Below are 21,666 nucleotides of genomic sequence, written 5' to 3'. Positions count from 1 at the left end.
CTTTAAGTGGCTAAGTGATATTCCATTGCGTATGGATATAGAGATAGACATGTGTATGGATGCATGTGCGTGCCACATCTTTATCCGTTCATCTGTCAGTGGACATTTAGTTGTTTCCAGTTTTCCTATTGTAAACAGTGCTGCTGTGAACACACGGGTGCATGCGTCTTTACAAATTACAGTTTTGTCTCAATATATCCCCAGGAGTGGGATTGCTGGATCATATGGCAACCCTAGTTTTAGGTTTTTTGAGGAACTTCCATACTGTTCTTCATAATGGCTGCACCAATTTACATTCCCACCAGCAGTGTCAGAAGGTTCCCTTTTCTCCACACTCTCACCAGCGTTTATTATTTGTAGACTTTTAATATGGTATGTATCTTGCAGGTTAAGACTCTTTAAGAGACTCTTTAGTTATAGGTAAGGCTGGAATATACCTCAAAATTTTCACTAATCATTATTTTTGAACTTCTTCCTTAACACAGGCCACCCTTTTATTTCTCTTTTTTAAATTAAAAAAAATTTTTTTTATTAAGTGAAAGATTCAAATCTATAGTGCTTCACGATTTTTAGAAGTTTCACACAGATGATTATATAGGATCCCATAATAACCCTCTTTTCTCCTACCTGTTTATTACCCTCTCTCCACTGGTAACCATCTGTTTGTTCTCTGTACCTGTGAGTCTGCTGCTTTTTTGTTTTATTCACTAGTTTGTTGTATTTTTTAGATTCGACATGTAAGTGAGACAGTATTTGCCTTTCTCTGACTTATTTTCACTTAGCATAATCCTTATCTTTCGTTTCTGAAAGGTGACCATTTGACCCAAGATGATCCCAGTTCCTAATGAACTTTGGGTTTTAAAAATGTATGCATGTTTCATATTTCTCGAGTTCAGAAGAATTTCCCCCGGGTTCCTGCATCTGTGTTTCTGGGTAGGAAGTCTCATTTGTTCGTTAAAGCACTTGGGGGCACTCTCCCCTTTTCACAAGAGCTAATAACAGTTCACATAATTATGTAGGGGGATAGACACTCATTTAAGAATAACTGGTTGTACTGAAGTGGCATTTTTTATTTGGCTGCACAGTGACATTGTGTGGTCAGTTGCTCAGTCATGTCCGACTCTTTGCGACCCCATGGACTGTAGCCCGCCAGGCTCCTCTGTCCATGGGATTCTTCGGGCAAGAATACTGGAGTGGGTAGCCACTCCTTTCTCCAGGGGATCTTCCCCACCCAGGGATCGAACCCACCTGTCTTTTGTCTGCTGCATTGGCAAATGACGTCTTTACCACTAGCGCCACCTACATGGCGACAAGAGGAAAACAAAGCATTTCTTCCCAAAGCCGTGACAGTAAGTGCAGAACTTGTCATTAGTGACCCAGTTGGTTTCCAGCTGCTAGCTGACTCCCATGAAATGATTAATTGGTCTCAGTCAATTCTCAGCAAGAAGAAGCCACCTCATGGTAAATATTATCACGACTGGTGCTAATTAGTTCTGTTGTCACCTGTCAAAACTGGTAGACTAGGAGTTGTTGAGTCAGGTGGTCGATTCCTACAGTGAAACTAGAAGTCCAACTGGAAAGGGGTTGGAGGCTCCCCGCCAGAGCCATTGTAGCAGTGAGGGAGCCCCAAAGTCTTCTCTGACCTGTTAGGATGCGTGAGGTGTTCTCTGATCATGAGTCCCACAGCGTGAAGTCAGAAGGCTGGAGATTGTGCATCCCAAAGAGAAAATGCACCTGCATTCACCTGATGCAAGGTTTCACAGTATGTTGACTTCTAAATCAGCCAAGCCACAGTTCAAATCTGGGCTCTGCAGCTTACTATCCATTTGATCTTAAGCCTATGACTTGACTTGCCTGAGTCAGCATTTTCTGATTTGGGGGGGGGGGAAGGTAAAATTGCCCACCTAATGGGACTGATATAGAGATGTATACAGCATGTTTGGTACTTAGTAGATGCTCAAAAAATTTAGAATACCCCCTACAAGTAAATAATCATGAATCATGTAATCCAGTGTGGCAGTGATAATGTTCATTGTTGATGTTGTTTAGTTGCTAAGTTGTGCCTGACTCTATGTGACCCCATGGACTGGAGCCCACCAGGCTCCTCTTTCATAGGGTTTCCCAGGCAGTAACACTGGAGTGGTTGCTTCCAGACCCAGAGATCAAACCCACATCTCTTATGTCTTCTGCCTTAGCAGGTATATTCTTTACTGCTGAGCACCAGGGAAGCCCAATAATGTTCATTAGTGCCCCCTCCAATAATAAACAAGAAAACCCTTGGGTGTTCAGGGTCGGCTTGGAGCATGATGCTGAAAGGAACCTGGGACCTAACCCTTCACTAGCCCTCTTGTTGATCACTTTCTAAGAGCCTCCTTAGAAGGGAAGTGGGAGCAAGGAGAGATGAAAACACTAGCAAGTCAAATTGAAGGAAATTGAGCAGTGACACTTTGGCAGAAGAACTTTTATTGTATCATATGTGCCATTTCCTTCTCCAGGGGATCTTCCCAACCCAGGGCTCGAACCCAGGTCTCCCACATTGTAGACAGATGCTTTACCGTCTGAGCCACCAGGGAAGTCCGTGTGTCTCGCTTGGCCAGACTATGCAAATAGGTGCATGACCCCATGACTGGAAACATTCCAGGCATGGCCTACATGGGTGCAACACGAGACTCATCCCACAGTGACTTTCAGCCCTACTCGACTAATTCATTGCTTTCAGGTTTTCCAAATTTCTCAGTGATGGAAAGAACAGACCTCCCAGCCTCTTCAGTTTCTGATCCAGTAGATCCAGCCTGGGACCCTGAAACCTGTGCTTTTAATTAACTCTCTAAATACTTATTCAGATAAGTTCAAGAACAGTACTGTTCACTTGACTGCACATAGGGATTTCCTGTGGAATTTTTAAAAAATCTTGATGCCTGGGTCTTACCCCCAGAAATTCTGAATGACTTGGTATAGTATGTGACTTGAGCACTGGGGAATTTTAAAAAGGTCCTCAGATGATGCTAAGGTACAGGCAAGTTTGGAGTAACACTGACTTAGAAAACAGCTTGAGGGGTCCATGCACCTGCAATGATAAATAACAATAATCAGATGTGAAGTCACATCACAGATAAGTAAGTCCTCGCTCAACTCAAAGTGCGAAATACAGTAACATTTAAGGAAAAATCCTATTCCAGCAGACTTGCTGGAAGCAGTGTGCAAATCATCCCGTTGCCCTAGAATTCTGTTGTGTTCAGAAGTTCTTGCACTGAAGGGACTGCTAAGTATGATTTAGAGCCTGAATTCTAAATCAGCAGGTTTGCAATATAGTGTGCATGAATAACAATGTGGCATGAATCCAGTTGTGGCTTTTACTGTGGAGCTATCTCTCGTGCTAACAGTTGACTATTTCCTCTTCCTCCTCTTCCTCATTACCCAATGTCAGTAAATGGCAGAACTTGGAATTGCCATCAACAACAGGAGCTATAACCAAGCATGAAGATATGTTACAGTGTCCCAGGAAGGAGGGGAGGATTGTCAAAATAAGGACCCCAAAGAGTTAAAACATGTAGCTAAAGTGCAATAAAAACTTCTAGGAGATAGTTTCTCAACCTATGTTGTCAAGGCAGGACCAAGTGTTATTATCAGAACTGTTTAGGAAAGAGTTGTTGAGCCAGAATGAAAACTCGGCTGGACCACTGGTTTTCTCTGGAAATGTTGGTTCAAATCACAAAGTAGTCATTTCTAACTCTCTATGGGGGCATATTGTTTATCGTCTTTAAACTGCATTGCTTAATTGAAATCTTTTTCAATTAAGGGAATTAAACTTAAATTTAAATATTTTTCAATTGAAAATCTTTTTCAATTCTCTCTGGGAAGAGAGCCAAAGAAAATGCCCTGTTTCTAGGCAGGGCAAGAACTATCATGCTCCTACTATGAACTGAAAATGTGGCTTAGGATGGACCTTAACTTCAATTAGGATGGTTACTATAAAAATAAAACAAACAGAAAAGCAGAAAATAAGTATCAGCAAGGATGGAGAAATTGGAAGCTTGGTACATTACAGGTAAGAATGTAAAATGGTGCAGCTACTATAGAAAACAGGATGGCAGTTCCTTGCAAAATCAAAACTTATTTTTCATCATAATACTTTGTTATTTCAATACCCAAAAAACTGAGTATGCAATTTAGGAGACCTCAAGACCCCTTCCTCAACTGTAGGTATGTGCCATCTCAAGACTGTATATTGGAACTATAAAGGAGTTCGGATGTAAAGAGAAAGGAAAATGCCATTTCTTCATAAACATTCTGTGTCTCTTACTACCAATCACGTAGCCTTTTGTAAACCCTGAAAAATTTCCCTGTAAAGCAAATATTGTATAGATATATAGTGGGTATGTGAAGTGTATGTGAAGTGTGGGTCTCTCCCCTCCCCAAAGATCACCTGTTTTCCTTAATTATCTGCATTAGTGTCAACAAATGGCTACAGGTACATATGACTTAGAAAATTAAATCCAGCAACCCATTGAAAGAGACCCTGATGCTGGGAAGGATTGAAGGCATAAGAAGAGGGTGCTAGAAGATAAGATGGTTAGATAGCATCACCGACTCAATGGACCTGAGTTTGAGCAAACCCCGGGAGGTGCTGAAGGACAGGGAAGCCTGGTGTGCTGCAGACCATGGGGTCACAAAGAGTTGGACACGACTTAGTGACTGAACACACACACATGATCCAGCAATTCCACTGACGTGTATATACCCAAAGGAATTGAAAGCAGTGTCTTGAAAAGATATTTGTACACCCATATTTAGAGTACCATTTTCCACAATAGCCAAAAAAGTGGAAGCTACCCAAGGATCTATTGACAGATGAATGGAAAAACAAAGTGTGCTATTTGCATATAATGGAACATTATTCAGACTTAAAAAGGAAAGAAATTTTGATATATGCCTCGGTGTGGATACTCTAATACTTGTAATGTTACGTGGGTGTAATAACACCTTTAGGGCATATGCTAAGTGAAATAAACTAATCGCAAAAAGACAAATATCTGTATGATTCCATTTATATGAGATTCCTAGAATATATTCATAGAAAGTAGAATCCTGATTGCAAAGGACTGAGAGAAGGGTGGGAATGGGGACCTCATGCTTAATAGACAGGAGTTTGAGTCTAGGAAGATAAAAATATTCTGGCGATGGATGATGGTGATGGCTACGTGACAGTGTGAATGTATTTAATGTCCCTGAATGATATACTTAAAAATGGTTAATAAGCTTACATTATGTATATTTCATCGCAATTTTTAAAACAATAATTTTCCACTGTGCAAAAAAAAATTAAGGCTTAGAGGATGTACATGACTAATAGATACCAGAGCAGGAAGTCAGCTCTGGAGACTCCAAGGGTGCAACCCTCCTTTTCCATCTCCAGGACCTCTCGGGGAGTAGAAACTGAAGAAGCTCTTCACAGGGAAGAGAAGAGAATGATTATTTGAGGAAAGAGTGGTCAAAATAGTCCAGACAGTTGTCCTGAAAATAAGAAATAAGGTTGTTAAAGTTCACGAGATTGGAACCGTGTCAGCACACCATCTTCTTCGTTGTTGTTGGAAGGGTTTTAATTATGGATTCAGTTTTAGTTTTTAATTTTTATTTTCTTTTTAAATTAAAATATAGTCAATTTACAGTGTTCTGCCAACCTCAGCTGTACAGCAAAGTGACTCAGTTTTACATTTACATACATTCTTTTTGAAGTATTCTTTTCTGTTGTGGTTTGTACCAGGATATTGAGTATAGTCCCCTGTGCTCTCCAGTAGGACCTTGTTGTTCATCCATTCTAAATGTAACAGTTTACATCTGCCAACCCCGGCTCCCAGCCCATCGCCCTCCCTCTTTCTCAGCCCCTTGGCAACCACAAGTCTCTTCTCTGTCTGTGAATCCGTTTCTGTTTTGTAGACACGTTCATGTGTGCCATATTTTAGATTCTACACGTAAGTGATATTTTTAAAAATTTCTAATTAAGTTTTATAATTAAAACTTAAAAAAAAATTTTAAAGCGAGATGTAATTCATGCAACATGAAATTCACAATTGTTCAGTATAAAATTCGATGTTGTATATTCAGAGTTGTGTCAGCATCACTACCGTCTAACTCCAGAATATTTTTATCACTCCCCGCCCAAAATACACCCAGACCCATTAGTCATTCCCCAGTCTCCCCTCATCCCCATTTCAAAGCACACACTAAGCTACCTTCTGCCTCTACGGATTTGCCTCTTCTGGACATTTCATATGGAAGAATCATACAGTATGTGACCTTTTGTGACTTCCTTCACTTAGCGTCTTTTCAGGGTCCATCCATGTTATATCATGTATCAGTACTTCCTTCATTTTTATTGAATAATATCGTGTTGTATGGATTCACCACATGTTGTTTATATGTTCCTCAATTGGTGGGCATTTGGGTTGTTTCCATGTTTTGGCTATTATCGATAATGCTGCGATGGACATTTGTATACAATTCGAGTACTTAGGTGTTTTCCGTTATCTTGGGTATAAACCTAGGAGTGGAATTGCTGGGTCAGATGTTAACTCTGTGTTTATTGGTTTCAGGAACTGCCAAACTGATTCCCTCATTTTACATTTCCTGCCAGCATTGTCTTGAGTATTGCAGTTTCTCCATAGCCTCGCCAAGAATTACCATTTTCCTTTGTTTGTTTGTTTTTTCCCCTAGATTTACGGAGGTATAATTGACATGAAACATTTAAAAATTATAGCTATCCTACTGAGCGACTTCACTTTCATGCATTGGAGAAGGAAATGGCAACCCACTCCAGTGTTCTTGCCTGGAGAATCCCAGGGACGGGGGAGCCTGGTGGGCTGCCGTCTACGGGGTCACACAGAGTCGGACACGACTGAAGTGACTTAGCAGCAGCAGCAGTGGGTGTGAAGTGGCATCTCACTGTGGTTTGCACACACACTTTTGTGTACTCAGCACACAGCTTAGGTCTAGGCACACACAGTGCTGAGAGGCACGAAAATTCCAAGGGATTTGAAGAAAAGTCATTGGAATATTGTTGTTGTTCAGTCACTCAGTCGTGTCCAACTCCTTGCAACCCCATGGACTGCAGCACGTCAGGCTTCCTTATCCTTCACGGTCTCCCAGAGTTTACCCAAACTCATGTCCATCAAGTCGGTGATGCCATCCAACCATCTCATCCTCTGTTGTCCCCTTCTCCTCCTGCCCTCAATCTTTTCCAGCATCAGGGTCTTTTCCAATGAATCGGCTCTTCACATCAGGTGACCAAAGTATTGGAGCTTAAGCACCAGTCCTTCCAATGAATATTCAGGTTTGATTTCCATTAGGATTGATTGGAATGAGTGGTTTCTAATCTCCCAGAAATCAGATTTTAGAATCAGCTGCTTTTCTTTCTTAAAAAAATGCAAACTGAGTCAGGAAGTAGCAAGCAAGCTAATTCAACTTTTGCTCCCGGACACCCCATTACTAATGGGGTGATGACTTTCAGTAGGTGGTTCCTTTTAGAGTTGAGAAGAATGACGTGTGTGCTGTAGGAGAGCGACTTAGGCATAGGAAAAGAGAGCTCTGAAGGAAGAAAGACCCTTTCCCTTCATCTCAAAGTTAAATGCCCAACTCATGACTCACTTTCACACCTTCTCCATTGTCAGATGCCCGGTGCTGCATGATTGCCTAGAAGAGGTGTTTTTGACAGCAATGATCTCTGATTACATTTGTTTCCATTAACAAGAGAAATATCTTTGAGGGTTTCTTAGGTACTTTCAGAAATATATACTAGCTCATGAGTAGCCAGAAACATCTGATCTGTCTGCCTCACAAGCCTCTGACAGCTAAGCATTTGATTTTAGGCGAGTGAAATGTCAGCCGCCATTAAACAGCATATGGCAACAATATGGCCATTCCCTCTCCGGGACCAGTTTCTCCCCAGAAGAGATGGTACTTGAAATAAGAGATGCTTTTCAATACAAGGCCCCTGTCCCTCCTGCCCAGGCATGATAGCTGGGGAGTGGGCAGAATGCTACGCACAAAAGGACCCAGGCAGCCAGATCACACGTGAAGCCACGGGGCCCGCCGCCCGACCAGTGGTGACCAAAGGCTGTTTGCCCTGGGCATCTGGATCTGTGGTTAAGGGAAAGTACCATCCTTAAGCCGGCCTGGATTAACTCTGTGAAATAGGAAACAGCCCCCACAGCCACTTAGGGGTTGGGGCCGACTGGAATTGAATGCACTTGGTGTGCAGTGTGAGAAGGGAGATGTGGTGAATGGAGCCCCACCCCACTCCTCTCTGGGGAGTTCCCTTGGCGAATGGGGTGAAATAGGCTGCTTTGTCTCTAAACAGAAGACGAGGTGTGGAACCCTGCGGTAGTGGGTCAGTTCACGTGCCAGTGGCCGTGTGGCGATACAAAGAGGGCTGCCTTTGCACCAGGTGGCCTGTGGGAGATTAGAAAATCAACAGGCTCCTCAGGAGCCTCTGGGTGACCACATCTGTGGAGGACACCAGAAACTGTCCATAGTGATGGCCTGACCCTCAGAACATAGTCTTAAAATCTGGTGTGTCTTTGTTTGGGGGAACTATGGCATGTAAATAGTCAAAATGAGATGCTCAACCTGTGGGAAATAGTGATTCCTTGTGTAATGAAGTCTCTATGTTACTTGTATTGGAATATAGTCAGTCAGGGTTACCAGTTTTACATGAAGCTTTTGACATGTGTGCATGTGCGTGCTAAGTTGCTTCGGTTGTGTCCGACTCTTTGTGACTCCATGGACTGTAGCCTGCCAGGCTCCTCTGCCCATGGGGATTCTCCAGGCAAGAGTACTGGAGTGGGTTTCCATGCCGTCCGCCAGGGGATCTTTCTGACTCAGGGGTTGAACCCGCAACTCAATGTCCCCTGCATTGGCAAGCAGATTCTTTACCACTAGCTTTACCACTATCACTGACTTTACCACCTGCTAAGTCACTTCAGTCGTGTCCGACTCTGTGCGACCCCAGAGACGGCAGCCTACCAGGCTGCCCCGTCCCTGGGATTCTCCAGGCAAGAACACTGGAGTGGGTTGCCATTTCCTTCTCCAATGCATGAAAGTGGAAAGTGAAAGTGAAGTCGCTCAGTCGTGTCTGACTCCTAGCGACCCCATGGCCTGCAGCCTTCCAGGCTCCTCCTTCCATGGGATTTTCCAGGCAAGAGTACTGGAGTGGGGTGCCATTGCCTTCTCTGAACTTTACCACCTAGGAGCTGATATTTCTGGGACCCTGATTTGACTATTAAATTGGCTACATCAGTGAAATCACTAGCCTTGTAAAAATGAGAATTCAACTGTAGTGTTGGGAAAACTGTTATTAGATGGTTAGCAATTATCCCCAAATTGGCATCATCTTTATCATTATTTTTCCACTTATGTAAACTACTTGATTTGAATATTTAAAGGCTATATGTTATTTCTTAAAATAATTCCAAGGCTCTAATATTTTAAAGAATAAAATGAAATAAGTAAAAAGTTAGAAACTACAAAAATATGTATATAGATACCAAGAATACCAAGGTTAGGGAAGCTTCTTGTTTCCAATGTGTTTGTCAAAATTGTAATAATCATATAGTGCTTTATTATGACACTGAATAAGTGAACGAATACAAATTTTAAATGCCTAGGAAAGTGATGAAATTTTTAAAATAGCATTAATGTTATTAATGTTTTTTGTAGACTATGTCTTCAGGAAATGTACTGTTAAAAATGAGAACAACAAAAAGCCACGTGTTTTAGTAGCATCAATCACTTTTTCTGGAATGCTTTTTAACTCTTTACCCAGTAGATATAACTGACAGGATGATATCATCCTTTGCTCTTTATGCTGACAGTCAATAAATCGCATGACAGCTGGCAGCAATGACTAGCTGTAAGAACAGCACAAGGTGGCAGGCATTTTTCTAAGACGTTGTTTGGGGTTCAATGCAGACTTTCCAAATTAGAAGAGGAGCTGTCTCTATCAGGGCTGTAACTGGAGGACTCTTTTCCCTTGTTCCTAAAGGAACCTAAACATTTGGATGAAAAATAAAAAATTGAGTCAATCAACCAGATGTTTGCTACCATTATGTCAAACATCAGGCTACTTTGAAACATCTCAAGAAATGAATGAATTCTAAACTTTACATACAGATAATTGTGATCATACTGCCATAGAGTTTCCATATGAATGTCAAACGTGGCACAATCTGGAGATCTCCTTTTAGCATTTATACATAATCTGTAATGGGCCTCCCTGGTGGCTCAGGGGTAAAGAACCTGCCTTTAGGAGATGTAGGTTTGATCCCTGGGTCATCCTTTGCTTTTTATGCTGACAGTCAGTAAATTTAGGAAGACCCTTGGAGAAGGAAATGATAGTCCACTCCAATATTGCCTGGGAAATCCAATGGCCAGAGAGGAGCCTGGCGGACTACAGCCCATGGGGTCGCAAAAGAGTTGGACACAACTGAGCAACTAAGCAAGAGCAACATAGTCTATAACGCATAGAATATTTTTCATAGTTAACACACTAAGCTTAAAAATTAAACGAAATGGATGAATCACATAATTACTCTATCATTTCTAATCTTCCAAATAAAAAATGAAAAGTATGTCTACTCATTTTTCCTCATGGAGGTATTATATAGATTCAGTTCAGTTCAGTCGCTCAGTCGTGTCCAACTCTTTGTGACCCCATGGACCACAGCACGCTAGGCCTCCCTGTCCATCACCAACTCCTGGAGTCTACTCAAGCTCGTGTCCATTGAGTTGGTGATGCCATCCAACCATCTCATCCTCTGTCGTCCCCTTCTCCTCTTGCCATCAGTCTTTCCTAGCATCAGGGTCTTTTCCAATGAGTCAGCTCTTCACATTAGGTGGCCAAAGTATTGGAGTTTCAGCTTCAACATCAGTCCTTCCAATGAACACCCAGGACTGATCTCCTTTAGAATGGACTGGTTGGATCTCCTTGCAGTCCAAGGGACTCTCAAGAGTCTTCTCCAACACCACAGTTCAAAAGCATCAATTCTTCAGCGCTCAGCCTTCTTCACAGTCCAACTCTCACATCCATACATGACCACAGGAAAAACCATAGCCTTGACTAGATGGACCTCTGTTGGCAAAGTAATGTCTCTGCTTTTCAATATGCTGTCTAGGTTGGTCATAACTTTCCTTCCAAGGAGTAAGCATCTTTTAATTTCATGGCTGCAGTCACCATCTGATTTTGAAGCCCAAAAAAATAAAGTCAGCCACTATTTCCAGTGTTTCGCCATCTATTTGCCATGAAGTGATGGGACCAGATGCCATGATCTTCATTTTCTGAATGTTGAGCTTTAAGCCAACTTTTCACTCTCCTCTTTCACTTTTGTCAAGAGGCTCTTTAGTTCTTCTTCACTTTCTGCCATAAGGGTGTTGTCATCTGCATATCTGAGGTTATTGATGTTTCTCCAAACAGTCTTGATTCCAGCTTGTGCTTCATCCAGCCCAGGGTTTTTTATGATATACTCTGCATATAAGTTAAGTAAGCAGAGTGACAATATACAGCCTTGATGAACTCCTTTTCCTATTTGGAATCAGTCTGTTGTTCCATGTCCAGTTCTAACTGTTGCTTCCTGACCTGCATACAAATTTCTCAAGAGGCAGATCAGGTGGTCTGGTATTCCCATCTCTTTCAGAATTTTCCACAATTTATTGTGATCCACACAGTCAAAGGCTTTGGCATAGTCTTGTTTTTCTGGAACTCTCTTGCTTTTTTGATGATCCAGCGGATGTTGGCAATTTGATCTCTGGTTCCTCTGCCTTTTCTAAAACCAGCTTGAACATGTGAAATTTCATGGTTCATGTATTGCTGAAGCCTGGCTTGGAAAAATTTGAGCATTACTTTACTAGCGTGTGAGATGAGTGCAATTGTGTGGGAGTTTGATCATTCTTTGGCATTGCCTTTCTTTGGGATTGGAATGAAAACTGACCTTTTCCAGTCCTGTGGCCACTGCTGAGTTTTCCAAATTTGCTGGCATATTGAGTGCAGCACTTTCACACCATCATCTTTCAGGATTTGAAATAGCTCAACTGGAATTCCATCACCTCCACTAGCTTTGTTCATAGTGATGCTTTCTAAGGCCCACTTGACTTCACATTCCAGGATGTCTAGCTCTAGGTCAGTGATCACACCATCGTGATTATCTGGGTCGTGAAGATCTTTTTTGTACAGTTTTTCTGTGTATTCTTGCCACCTCTTCTTAATATCTTCTGCTTCTGTTAGGTCCATACCATTTCTGTCCTTTATTAAGCCAATCTTGTAAAGACTAGTTTACAGCAAAACAAAGTAGACTCTAATGGCAGAACTCTGATGCTCCAAGGTATTGTTATTCTTTTTTTTTACGTTAATTTGACTTATTTTAAAAACGGAAGTATAATTGGTTTACAATGTTGTGTTAGTTTCTGGTGTACAGCAATGATTCAGTTACTCCTGAATGTATGTGTGCATGATCAGTCTTGTCTGACTCTTTGTGACCCCATGGGCTGTAGCCCACCAGGCTCTTCTGTCCATGGGATTCTCCAGGCAAGAAAACTGGAGTGGGTTGCCATTTCCTACCCCAGGGGATCTTCCCGACCCAGGGATTGAACCCGCGTCTCTTCTGTCCCTGCCCTGGCAGGCAGATTCTTTACCATGGAGCCACCTGGGAAGCCCACGTGTATAGTTATTCCTTTCATATTCTTTTCCATTATGATGTATTACAGGACATTGAATATCATTCCCTGGGCTGTAGAGTAGGGCTTGTTGTGTATTTTATATATAGTAGTTTGTATCTGCTAATCCCAAACTCCTTATTTATGTCTCCCTCCACCCCTTTCCCCTTTGGTAACCTTAAGTTTGTTTTCTGTGTCTGCGAGTCTGTTTCTGCTTCGTAATAATTTGCCTTTTTATCAGATGTAAAGAGTATTCTGAATTGGAGATGAGTGGCTTTTGTGACATTTCCAGCTTTTTTGAAATGTGATGTAGTTAGGACAGCACTGTGTGTTGAATGAGTGAATGAAGAGAGGACACACTAATGGATGGAAAAGTAGGACTTAGAGTTCTCATCTTGTGGGGTTGCCTTCTGGTTGATCACCGACTATGTGTTTCTGTTTTGTGAAAATATCCTTACTGTTTATTTTTCCCTAGTTTAGTCTCTTAACAGACTGCAAGGTTTGGAGCAGTATTTGCTGGGATTTAAGTGAAACATGGAAGCAATCAAGTGGTTTAATTCTGGATTTTTCAAGTTTAATGACATTCCTTTATCTGTATTGATTGGAGCTTTAGCAAATTCAATTGTTGATACCACCTGGATAATTTTAAGTCTTTATGAAGTTTTAAACAAAATGTCTCCAACATAGCTCAAGCAACATAAGAATTTCATCAGTTGAAAACTAAGAATCATTTTGGTGGGATGTGTAAAACAAGAAGCTGACCAGCATTATTTTCTTTTTCTTTAATTCAGTACCATTATTGAGAGTTATTCTTGAACTTTATGAAAACCAGATTGGGGCACCAGCATGTTCTCCATCGACCCGCGTTCAAGAAATTGGAACTGAAAATCATTCAAACTGGGAAAACGTGACATTGAAAAATAGTCTACATTCTTCTACTTCAGAGAATCTGAGACTCTTTCTAAGCCTTAGGCTGATAGTAGATCTGATATATTTTTTAATGGACAGTGAGTTTCCCAGTCAGAAAGAGGTCATCATTTCTTTTTCAGTCATTTCTTCACTTTACTGGCTTATCTGGTACAACCACTAACCCTCTCTGTCTCTTTCTCGCTCTCTCTTTTTCTTTTTTTTTTTGCACAGAAAGCTGTGACTTCTCACTGTTGCCCACAGAAAACAATTCAAACAGTACCCTCCATTCAAGGTTCTCTCTTGCCTGACCCCTCGGCCACATTTCCCACTCCCCACATCTTCCACACAGGCTCCTTCTAAGCCAAACCAGACTGGCTGTTCCCCGGCCTCGGTGCCTCCAGTCTTCTCCATTACCCCATCTCTCGGGGGTTGCTGTTGCTTTTCCTTTCTACTTGCTGAACGTTCCATATTTACATCAAGAGTGATACATTCCCTTTAATGAGGTCTTTCTAACTTTCCCACCCCCTCCACTCCCCTCTTTTTTCCCCCACTGCTAGCTAAAGCAAGCCTTCCTCACCACTCCCATCAAACCCCCACACACGTTCGTATGATCTGTTCACGGCCCCTGTTGCCTTCAGGACTGCAGCTTGTGTATGCAAGTTGTGACCTGCATAAGCATCTCAAACCCAAGGAACAGTGAGGACAAAAATCCACCTTCCTCTCCACTTGCCAAGGCACATACCTGCCCACATGACCACATAGTGCAGAGAATCACCTTTATTTTTTAAACTCCATACAAAGGCATGGACTAACATGGAGACACTGGCAGCAGTATGTTCCTCACACACATGCTTTTTAATTCCCTTTCCTAGGGCACAGGTTTGTCAAGGGCAGCGACTCCCTTTGTATTCCCATCATGTTGGTACAGTGCCTTCCTTACACAGGATCATCCACTGAATTTAGTTGAAAGGATGAAATGTATTTATTAAAAACAAGCCCTTGTGTGTGTAAGCACAACCGTGTAAAGCAAAACAGGAATCCTTATGGACTTCTCAGCAAATGTGGCACAGCCAAGTTGTCTGATTTTCAAATGTATCATGGCTCTGTCTGAGCTAAGTAATTTCCTATAAAATGTAGTGCCCAGTAGTCTTTTGTGGCACTTTAGAAACCACATTCGTGATGCTCTGACAGGCCATGGCAGAGTTAGATGAAAATCCATTTTTGGCTGTTTGTTAAAATAGGCAAAGAATAACATTAAGAATTGTCTGAAGTGGGCAGGATGAAGGTCAGGAGAATACCCATGGGAGTTGAGGGAATTTGGGGAGGAACCAGTTGGATCAGTCTGAGGTCAGTTCACTTCCTAGAAGTCTACATTAAGCCAAAAAAAAAAAGAACCCTGTCGCAAAGTCCTCAAAGGCTTGCCAACGCTGTACAGTGATGAGGACATGCCCCCAGAGTAAAGAACTGCTTTGTGAAGGCTTCAGTGGAGAATTAATATTAATTCTGATGTCGTTGTATTGATAAATGGGAAATTTCCACAAACCCAGCTTTACAGACCACAGAGCAGTGATGTACGTGAGATGGGTCTGACGCCTATTTGATGACATGGCCAGGACTTCAGATTTCAAGCTTCAAGCAGTAAACATTGGTCGACCTCTCCCGGGAAAGTCTGTGTCCGTTACATGATGTTCTACTCACTCTGTGCTGAACAGTTGCTTTGTGATTTCTAGGAGGTTCTGAGTTACTGTGACTAGCGGTTTCCTCTTCAGGATAAAACAAGCCTCCTGAGACCCTTTCACAGCATATCTGTCTCCACTTTCCCTCCACAGTCCTCCGTGATGTCTGTCTGCTTTGCTCGTTTCCACCCCAACTTGGTGGTTGGGGGGACTTACTCGGGCCAGATCGTCCTGTGGGATAATCGCAGTCATCGGAGGACGCCTGTCCAGCGGACGCCCTTGTCTGCGGCTGCACACACGGTACGTCCAGTTCTCATCACATCCCAATCAGCCACCCGAGCCCTGAAAGAGGGCGTAACTGACAGAGGTACTTCTGTGGTTAGTGACTCCAACCTGCAAGTATCTGATTTATAGTGATCACATCCTGACGAAAGGAAAGCCGAGTGAACAGTAGATGGAGGAAGCCCTGGGTTTAGAGGCATCTCTTAGTAATCTACAAGTTTGAACACACAGTGGAGAGGAGATGGCACCCCACTCCAGTATTCCTGCCTGGAGAATCCCATGGACAGAGGAGCCTGATGGGCTACAGTCCATGGGGTCACCAAGAGTCGGACACGACTGAGTGACTAACTTTCACTTTTTTAACACACAGAAAGGATCTCTTTTGGGGTCCCCAAAGCAACCAGGGAGGATAGCTTAAAACTAAAAAAGGACAGAGAAAGGAAGAGGCCTACGTGGAACTGTTTTTCCAAAGAAACTCTTCACGTGTATATTACAAGGTGGAAACCCATATTTTCTTTTTTTAAAAAGTTATTTATTTTTAACTGAAGGATAACTGCTTCACAGTGTGGTGTTGGTTTCTGTCGTACATCAGCATGCATCAGCCACAGGTATACATCTGTCCCCTGCCTCTTGAACCTCCCTCCTTCCTCCCACCCCATCCCACCCCTCTAGGTTGTCACAGAGCCCTGGTTTGAGCTCCCTGAGTCATATAGCAGATTCCCACGATCTGTGTTTCACTGGTAGTGTATATGTTTCCATCCTACTCTCTCCGTATTTTCAAACAGACCATGAAGAGTAAGCATTTTCTCTTTAGAGATGGCATATGGGGCTTTGGCCAACAGGCTGTTTCCATTTGTGATTCAGGGAGTGCTATGGCTTTAAATTCTGGAATGCATGGTGTAAGTCTCAACAGTAACGTCTACAGTGACAATATAATCCATAGGGTTAAAAGTCAACATCTCAAAACCATTACCCATAATTTAGCAGAAGAGGTTCAGTGTAGTGTTCGTAAGACAACTACTCTTGTCATTTCCTTTAAGAGAATGACAGGTGTGTTTAGCAATTGTCAGGAGGAATGAGAAGACAGGCATGTCTCCATCAATCTCTTCTACCGTGACATTCAGGGGAACTGATGTCCTTTCTCCGAAATGCCCAAATTATGCCCATGGATACAGCTCTACTATTGTTTCAATTTCCTTAACGTGGTTGCCTCATTTGTTTCCTCTGCTGGCCTTAAAACCATCTAGCTTTGAAAAAGGACTGCCAGTTGCTTTAGCTGAGACCACGAAGAGGAACACTCTCCCTCTTTCACAAGATCGACGATGGGAAATGACAAATACCGAGTCAGCCTTAATTCTGATTGACTCGGACCTAAGACACACGCAGGTGAAACTAGTTCTCGGGAATCTTAGAAAATTGCTCTTGCCTACCCCACTTGTTCAAACTAATAACAGAAAATTGTGACGCAGGAGGAGACAGGCCTGATGCAGGTGTTTGCTCAAGAAGCATGAAGCCACTTCTTGGCTCCGAGTGCCTATCTGGTGTGCGTGTGAGCAGACCTTCTGAAATTTCAAGAAGTCATAACTCCAACTATTAGAACATTCAGCACGAAGCTTTTGGGGAGAATCCAAATGCAGGGCTCTTGCAAAGTATTCATCTGTCTTTTCCAAGCAACTTAGGATGTGATCATCACAACAAAAATGCTGTTATCAAACACTGACACTATCCCTGTTATCACGCAGTTACTTCTGTTAGAAAAGAACAACTCTGTTCTCTTTTGCTGTGTTCTGCTGAATCCACGGCCCAAAGGGCTCGGTTAATTTTGTGACTGTCTTTCAACCTCCACTAATGCCTGGCAGATTGGTACCAGGATCAAAAGTGGTTAAGGAAAAAGAGGCCCACCACAGATTACGAACTAATTTCCTTTCACACCCACCACACATATGCATTTGGGACAACAGGAAATCCTAATTAAAGCAAAAGCCTTCTGCCACACAGCAAGTTTATTCCTAAAATAAATAAAAACAATCTGGCCCCTGTACTGGAAAAATGAGCTGTGCTGGTGCTTTTTTCTTTGCGTTGAGTAGAGTGATGCATGTGTGTGTGTGTGTCTGTCTGTGTATAAGTAGGCATGCCCATGTGCCTGCTTCTGTTCTGGTTTTTTTGCATCTCTCTCTTTTCTTTTAAGCTGAGCTTTATTACTGTTGAAAGCACAGGCCAGCAGTACTGATTAAAGCCAGGGAGGGGCTCCCACACACATTCCTTCTCGGCGCATTTGCTCTATGCCTCCTTCTGGAAGCTTTCTTTTCATACTACACCCACCCTGAGGGGTCCTGACCCCTTAGGGTTTCTGGTGATTTGTGCTGATGCTCCATGGTTAAAAGAAATCCCCGCTGCACTCTTCCTGAAAAACACTAGGCGGGCTGGGGGCTTGTAACGATGTTTGGAGCTTGCTTTCTCATTCTCATTATTACCGTCTGCCATTTTCAAGTGAGAATCTGTCTCATCCATTCTTTCATCTGTTTGCACGTAGAGTTCAGGACGCCACATGACTCACCCTTGAGTTTCATACACCAGAGACTTGGGAGGAAGCATTGTCCACAACCGATCAGTCCTCTCGATAGTTAGAGACCTGATGAGGAGAACATTTCACTTCACATCTCTGCTGTGCTTTCCACTATCCAGGCCCACTGAGGCCGATTCATTCGAAGGTTTATGTAGGAAGACGGTGTGAAAAACACATAGGGACTTGGTTGACTCTGTCCAGCAAGGGGTAAACGCGGTGATGCAGTTTCCGAAAAGCAAGTGTAAATCTTAGTAGACATTTGTGCAGGCATATTTCTTTTATCACGTGAGGAGTGACAGTTCAGCACTCCCATATTTCTATATCCTGTGAGTCAGAGTATAGGCAGACAGTTGTGTTTTGTTCTCAGAACTTCACTGGCAGGAGAACTCACACAAAGTATAGCAAAACAGAAGAGAGTGACCAGGATGGGGAAGGTATTGAAAACCAGATACTCAGACCAGTTGAAGGAACTGGTGATGATTAGTCTGAGAAAGACAAGACTGGGGTGGGGGGAAGGGGATAATACAAGAACAATCCCTTAGTGTTATTTTGGACTTGATGAATATGACGTCAGAAGGTGCTTCACTAAAGATACCTCCTTGAGCTTTCTTTATTCCCATCGGTAGAAGGCAGGATCACCCAAGAATTAATGCTAAAATTGGCTAAGAAAGGTGTTTCAGCAGAGTTTGGACTACATCTTGGGAGAGGCAGATGAATAGCTGCACTTGATGGTTATTACAGTTCCTTCTGACCAGGAGTTTATATGATAATAATAGTTGGGGAACCATCCTTTATATGATATCAACTTTCCAATATTAGAGATTGTTTCATCGTTTTTTTGGCTAGGTCTTATGGACAGTAACTCATCAAGAGAAAGACTGTCAGCTGTTTGCACAGAGAAGCATCAGCTAAGTTGTGGTTTGGCCACTGAAGGCTAAGCTGCCTGAAATCTAACCCAAATTACCGCTAGGTTCTGCTTATGCTAACCTTCCATTTAGTATTTAATGTGCAGCTGCAAATGATTTGAGCTTACCATTTAGGGCTCTACCGAGTGGAATAACCTTCCTGAGTTATGACAAAAGGTTAGAGCATCTTGCTTACGATTCCTGGGATGTTTAAGTGACCTTTCTCAAGGCCCTGGCCAAACGTAAGCCTGCATCCTACCCTAGCAATATTTTGGGGGAAAAAACAAACAAAAAAAACTATCATTATCCTAACCTAGATGTTGTAGCAAAAAAAGAACCTAATTTTATCTCACTAGGTTCCTTGTACCAATAATTTCCACCACCAGTATCTCTCCTTCAAATCAAAAGAAGCATCAGCCTCTTTTTGATGAATTTAACCAGATATTTTGATGAATATTAACCACTTTTTTTTTTTTATTCTTCCAATTTTATTTTATTTTTAAACTTTACATAATTGTATTAGTTTTGCCAAATATCAAAATGAATCTGCCACAGGTATACACGTGTTCCCCATCCCGAACCCCCCTCCCTCCTCCCTCCCCACACCATCCCTCCGGGCCATCCCAGTGCACCTGCCCCAAGCATCCAGCATCATGCATCGAACCTGGACTGGCAACTCGCTTCCCACACGATACTTTACATGTTTCACTGCCATTCTCCCGAATCTTCCCACCCTCTCCCTCCCCCACAGAGTCCATAAGACTGTTCTATACATCAGTGTCTCTTTTGCTGTCTCGTACACCGGGTTATTGTTACCATCTTTCTAAATTCCATATATGTGCGTTAGTATACTGTATTTATGTTTTTCCTTCTGGCTTACTTCACTCTGTATAATAGGCTCCAGTTTCATCCACCTCATTAGAACTGATTCAAATGTATTCTTTTTAATGGCTGAGTAATACTCCATTGTGTATATGTACCACAGCTTTCTTATCCATTCATCTGCTGATGGACATCTAGGTTGCTTCCATGTCTTGGCTATTATAAACAGTGCCGCGATGAACATTGGGGTACACGTGTCTCTTTCCCTTCTGGTTTCCTCAGTGTGTATGCCCAGCAGTGGGGTTGCTGGGTCATAAGGCAGTTCTATTTCCAGTTTTTTAAGGAATCTCCACACTGTTCTCCATAGTGGCTGTACTAGTTTGCATTCCCACCAACAGTGTAAGAGGGTTCCCTTTTCTCCACACCCTCTCCAGCATTTATTATTTGTAGACTTTTGGATCGCAGCCATTCTGACTGGTGTGAAATGGTACCTCATAGTGGTTTTGATTTGCATTTCTCTGATAATGAGTGATGTTGAGCATCTTTTCATGTGTTTGTTAGCCATCTGTATGTTGGTGCTGTGGCTGTGATGCACTAAACTTGAGATTTAGTAACACTCCTTCCAAAAGTCAATCATTCTACCCTTCTGAGGACTGTCCGTTTCCATCCCTCATGGTGAGCTTAAAAGCCAAACTCCATGCTGGAGCCTCATTTAAGTCACACACATTCACCTGTGTTCTTTAGTCCCACCAGTCCTCATTGGCTCCTGCTTACTTCAGTTCCATTCCACTGCCGCTGACCGAGCAAGGTGAAGCTTTCTGAGTATTTCCACTACTCCGTGGTGCTGCCAGAGCTTTGAAAAAGAAATCGGGTTCCAATCAGAAGTGGCCAGTGACCCGAGGCTCCCATTATTGTAGGATTATGTCACTCTCTAATCCTTGTTTCAGAGTAATGTGTCTGACACTCAGATGTAAGCATTTCCTCTTGGACCAGCATCTGATCCTCCACGTTTATGTTTCTGCAGCATCCCGTGTACTGTGTAAATGTTGTTGGGACCCAAAACGCTCATAACCTCATCACCGTCTCCACCGATGGCAAAATGTGTTCTTGGAGCCTGGACATGCTCTCCACTCCACAGGTGGGTTTGTTTTCCCCTACACAGAAGAGCCTCCTGGTTAAAAGAGATACCTGCCTAATGGAATGGAGTTCCTAAAAGCCAAACCCTCACATCCTATAGGAGCTCAAATCAGTGGGTACACTTGAAAGAGTGGGGCCTGTTTTCGGCAGCCTTCTCTGGAAGCCAAAACCCATTTCCTTTACCGCACATCATGTAATTACTGTAATACGTTAATCCTTAGGTCAGTTTCAAGCGAAAATGAAATAATCCATTTCAAAGCATAGTAATTATGGAAGTTGGCTGCGGTAGGAATCCTGCTTACAGCATTGTTAAACAAATGCAGAGCGATCCCGATGGGTGCTTGCTTTGGAGAAAAAGGTATCCCTGCGAAACAGAAATCCAAGCCCTAGCTCACATCTGTAGCCTAGACAACCGCCTCGTGTGTTTGAAGAATTTGTCCAGCCATCTGTTTTCTCCTCTGGAATGTTTGTTAGGGTGGCTCCTGCCATTCCTTGCTCAACAAGCGAGAAGCTGAAAATGAAAAGTTCCAAGGTCTCCAAAGTGCTCCTGATGACAGTAATGGGAGCCAAACGAAGGAGCAGAAGTGGAAGAGACCATGGGGGGAGACAACTAAACGCAACTTTCAGGACATACGTGTGTACACACACACACAGAAGACAACACACA

The 21,666-nt window shown here is 42.6% G+C and overlaps 1 protein-coding gene across 22 annotated transcripts in view; it reads left to right on the top strand.

The window, feature by feature from the left end:
- DYNC1I1 (dynein cytoplasmic 1 intermediate chain 1) overlaps positions 1–21,666 on the top strand; it is a 382,305-nt gene that overhangs the window by 277,441 nt on the left and 83,198 nt on the right. For 17 of the 22 annotated variants that reach the window (XM_086397756.1, XM_086397763.1, XM_086397749.1 and 14 more), the window contains 2 exons: positions 15,441–15,587; positions 20,887–21,000. In XM_086397756.1, the coding sequence (XP_086253882.1) occupies positions 15,441–15,587; positions 20,887–21,000 (261 nt within the window). The remainder of the gene's footprint in view (positions 1–15,440; positions 15,588–20,886; positions 21,001–21,666) is intronic. The other 5 variants (XM_086397764.1, XM_086397769.1, XM_086397771.1 and 2 more) reach the window with 1 other exon arrangement.

Source organism: Bos grunniens, chromosome 4 (assembly GCF_055505025.1).
Source record: "Bos grunniens cultivar Pamir isolate PY7600 chromosome 4, Bosgru_T2T1.0, whole genome shotgun sequence".
NCBI lineage: Eukaryota > Metazoa > Chordata > Mammalia > Artiodactyla > Bovidae > Bos > Bos grunniens.
The sequence above is the reverse complement of the archived record's forward strand: the minus strand, read 5'-3'. Positions and strand labels throughout refer to the sequence as shown.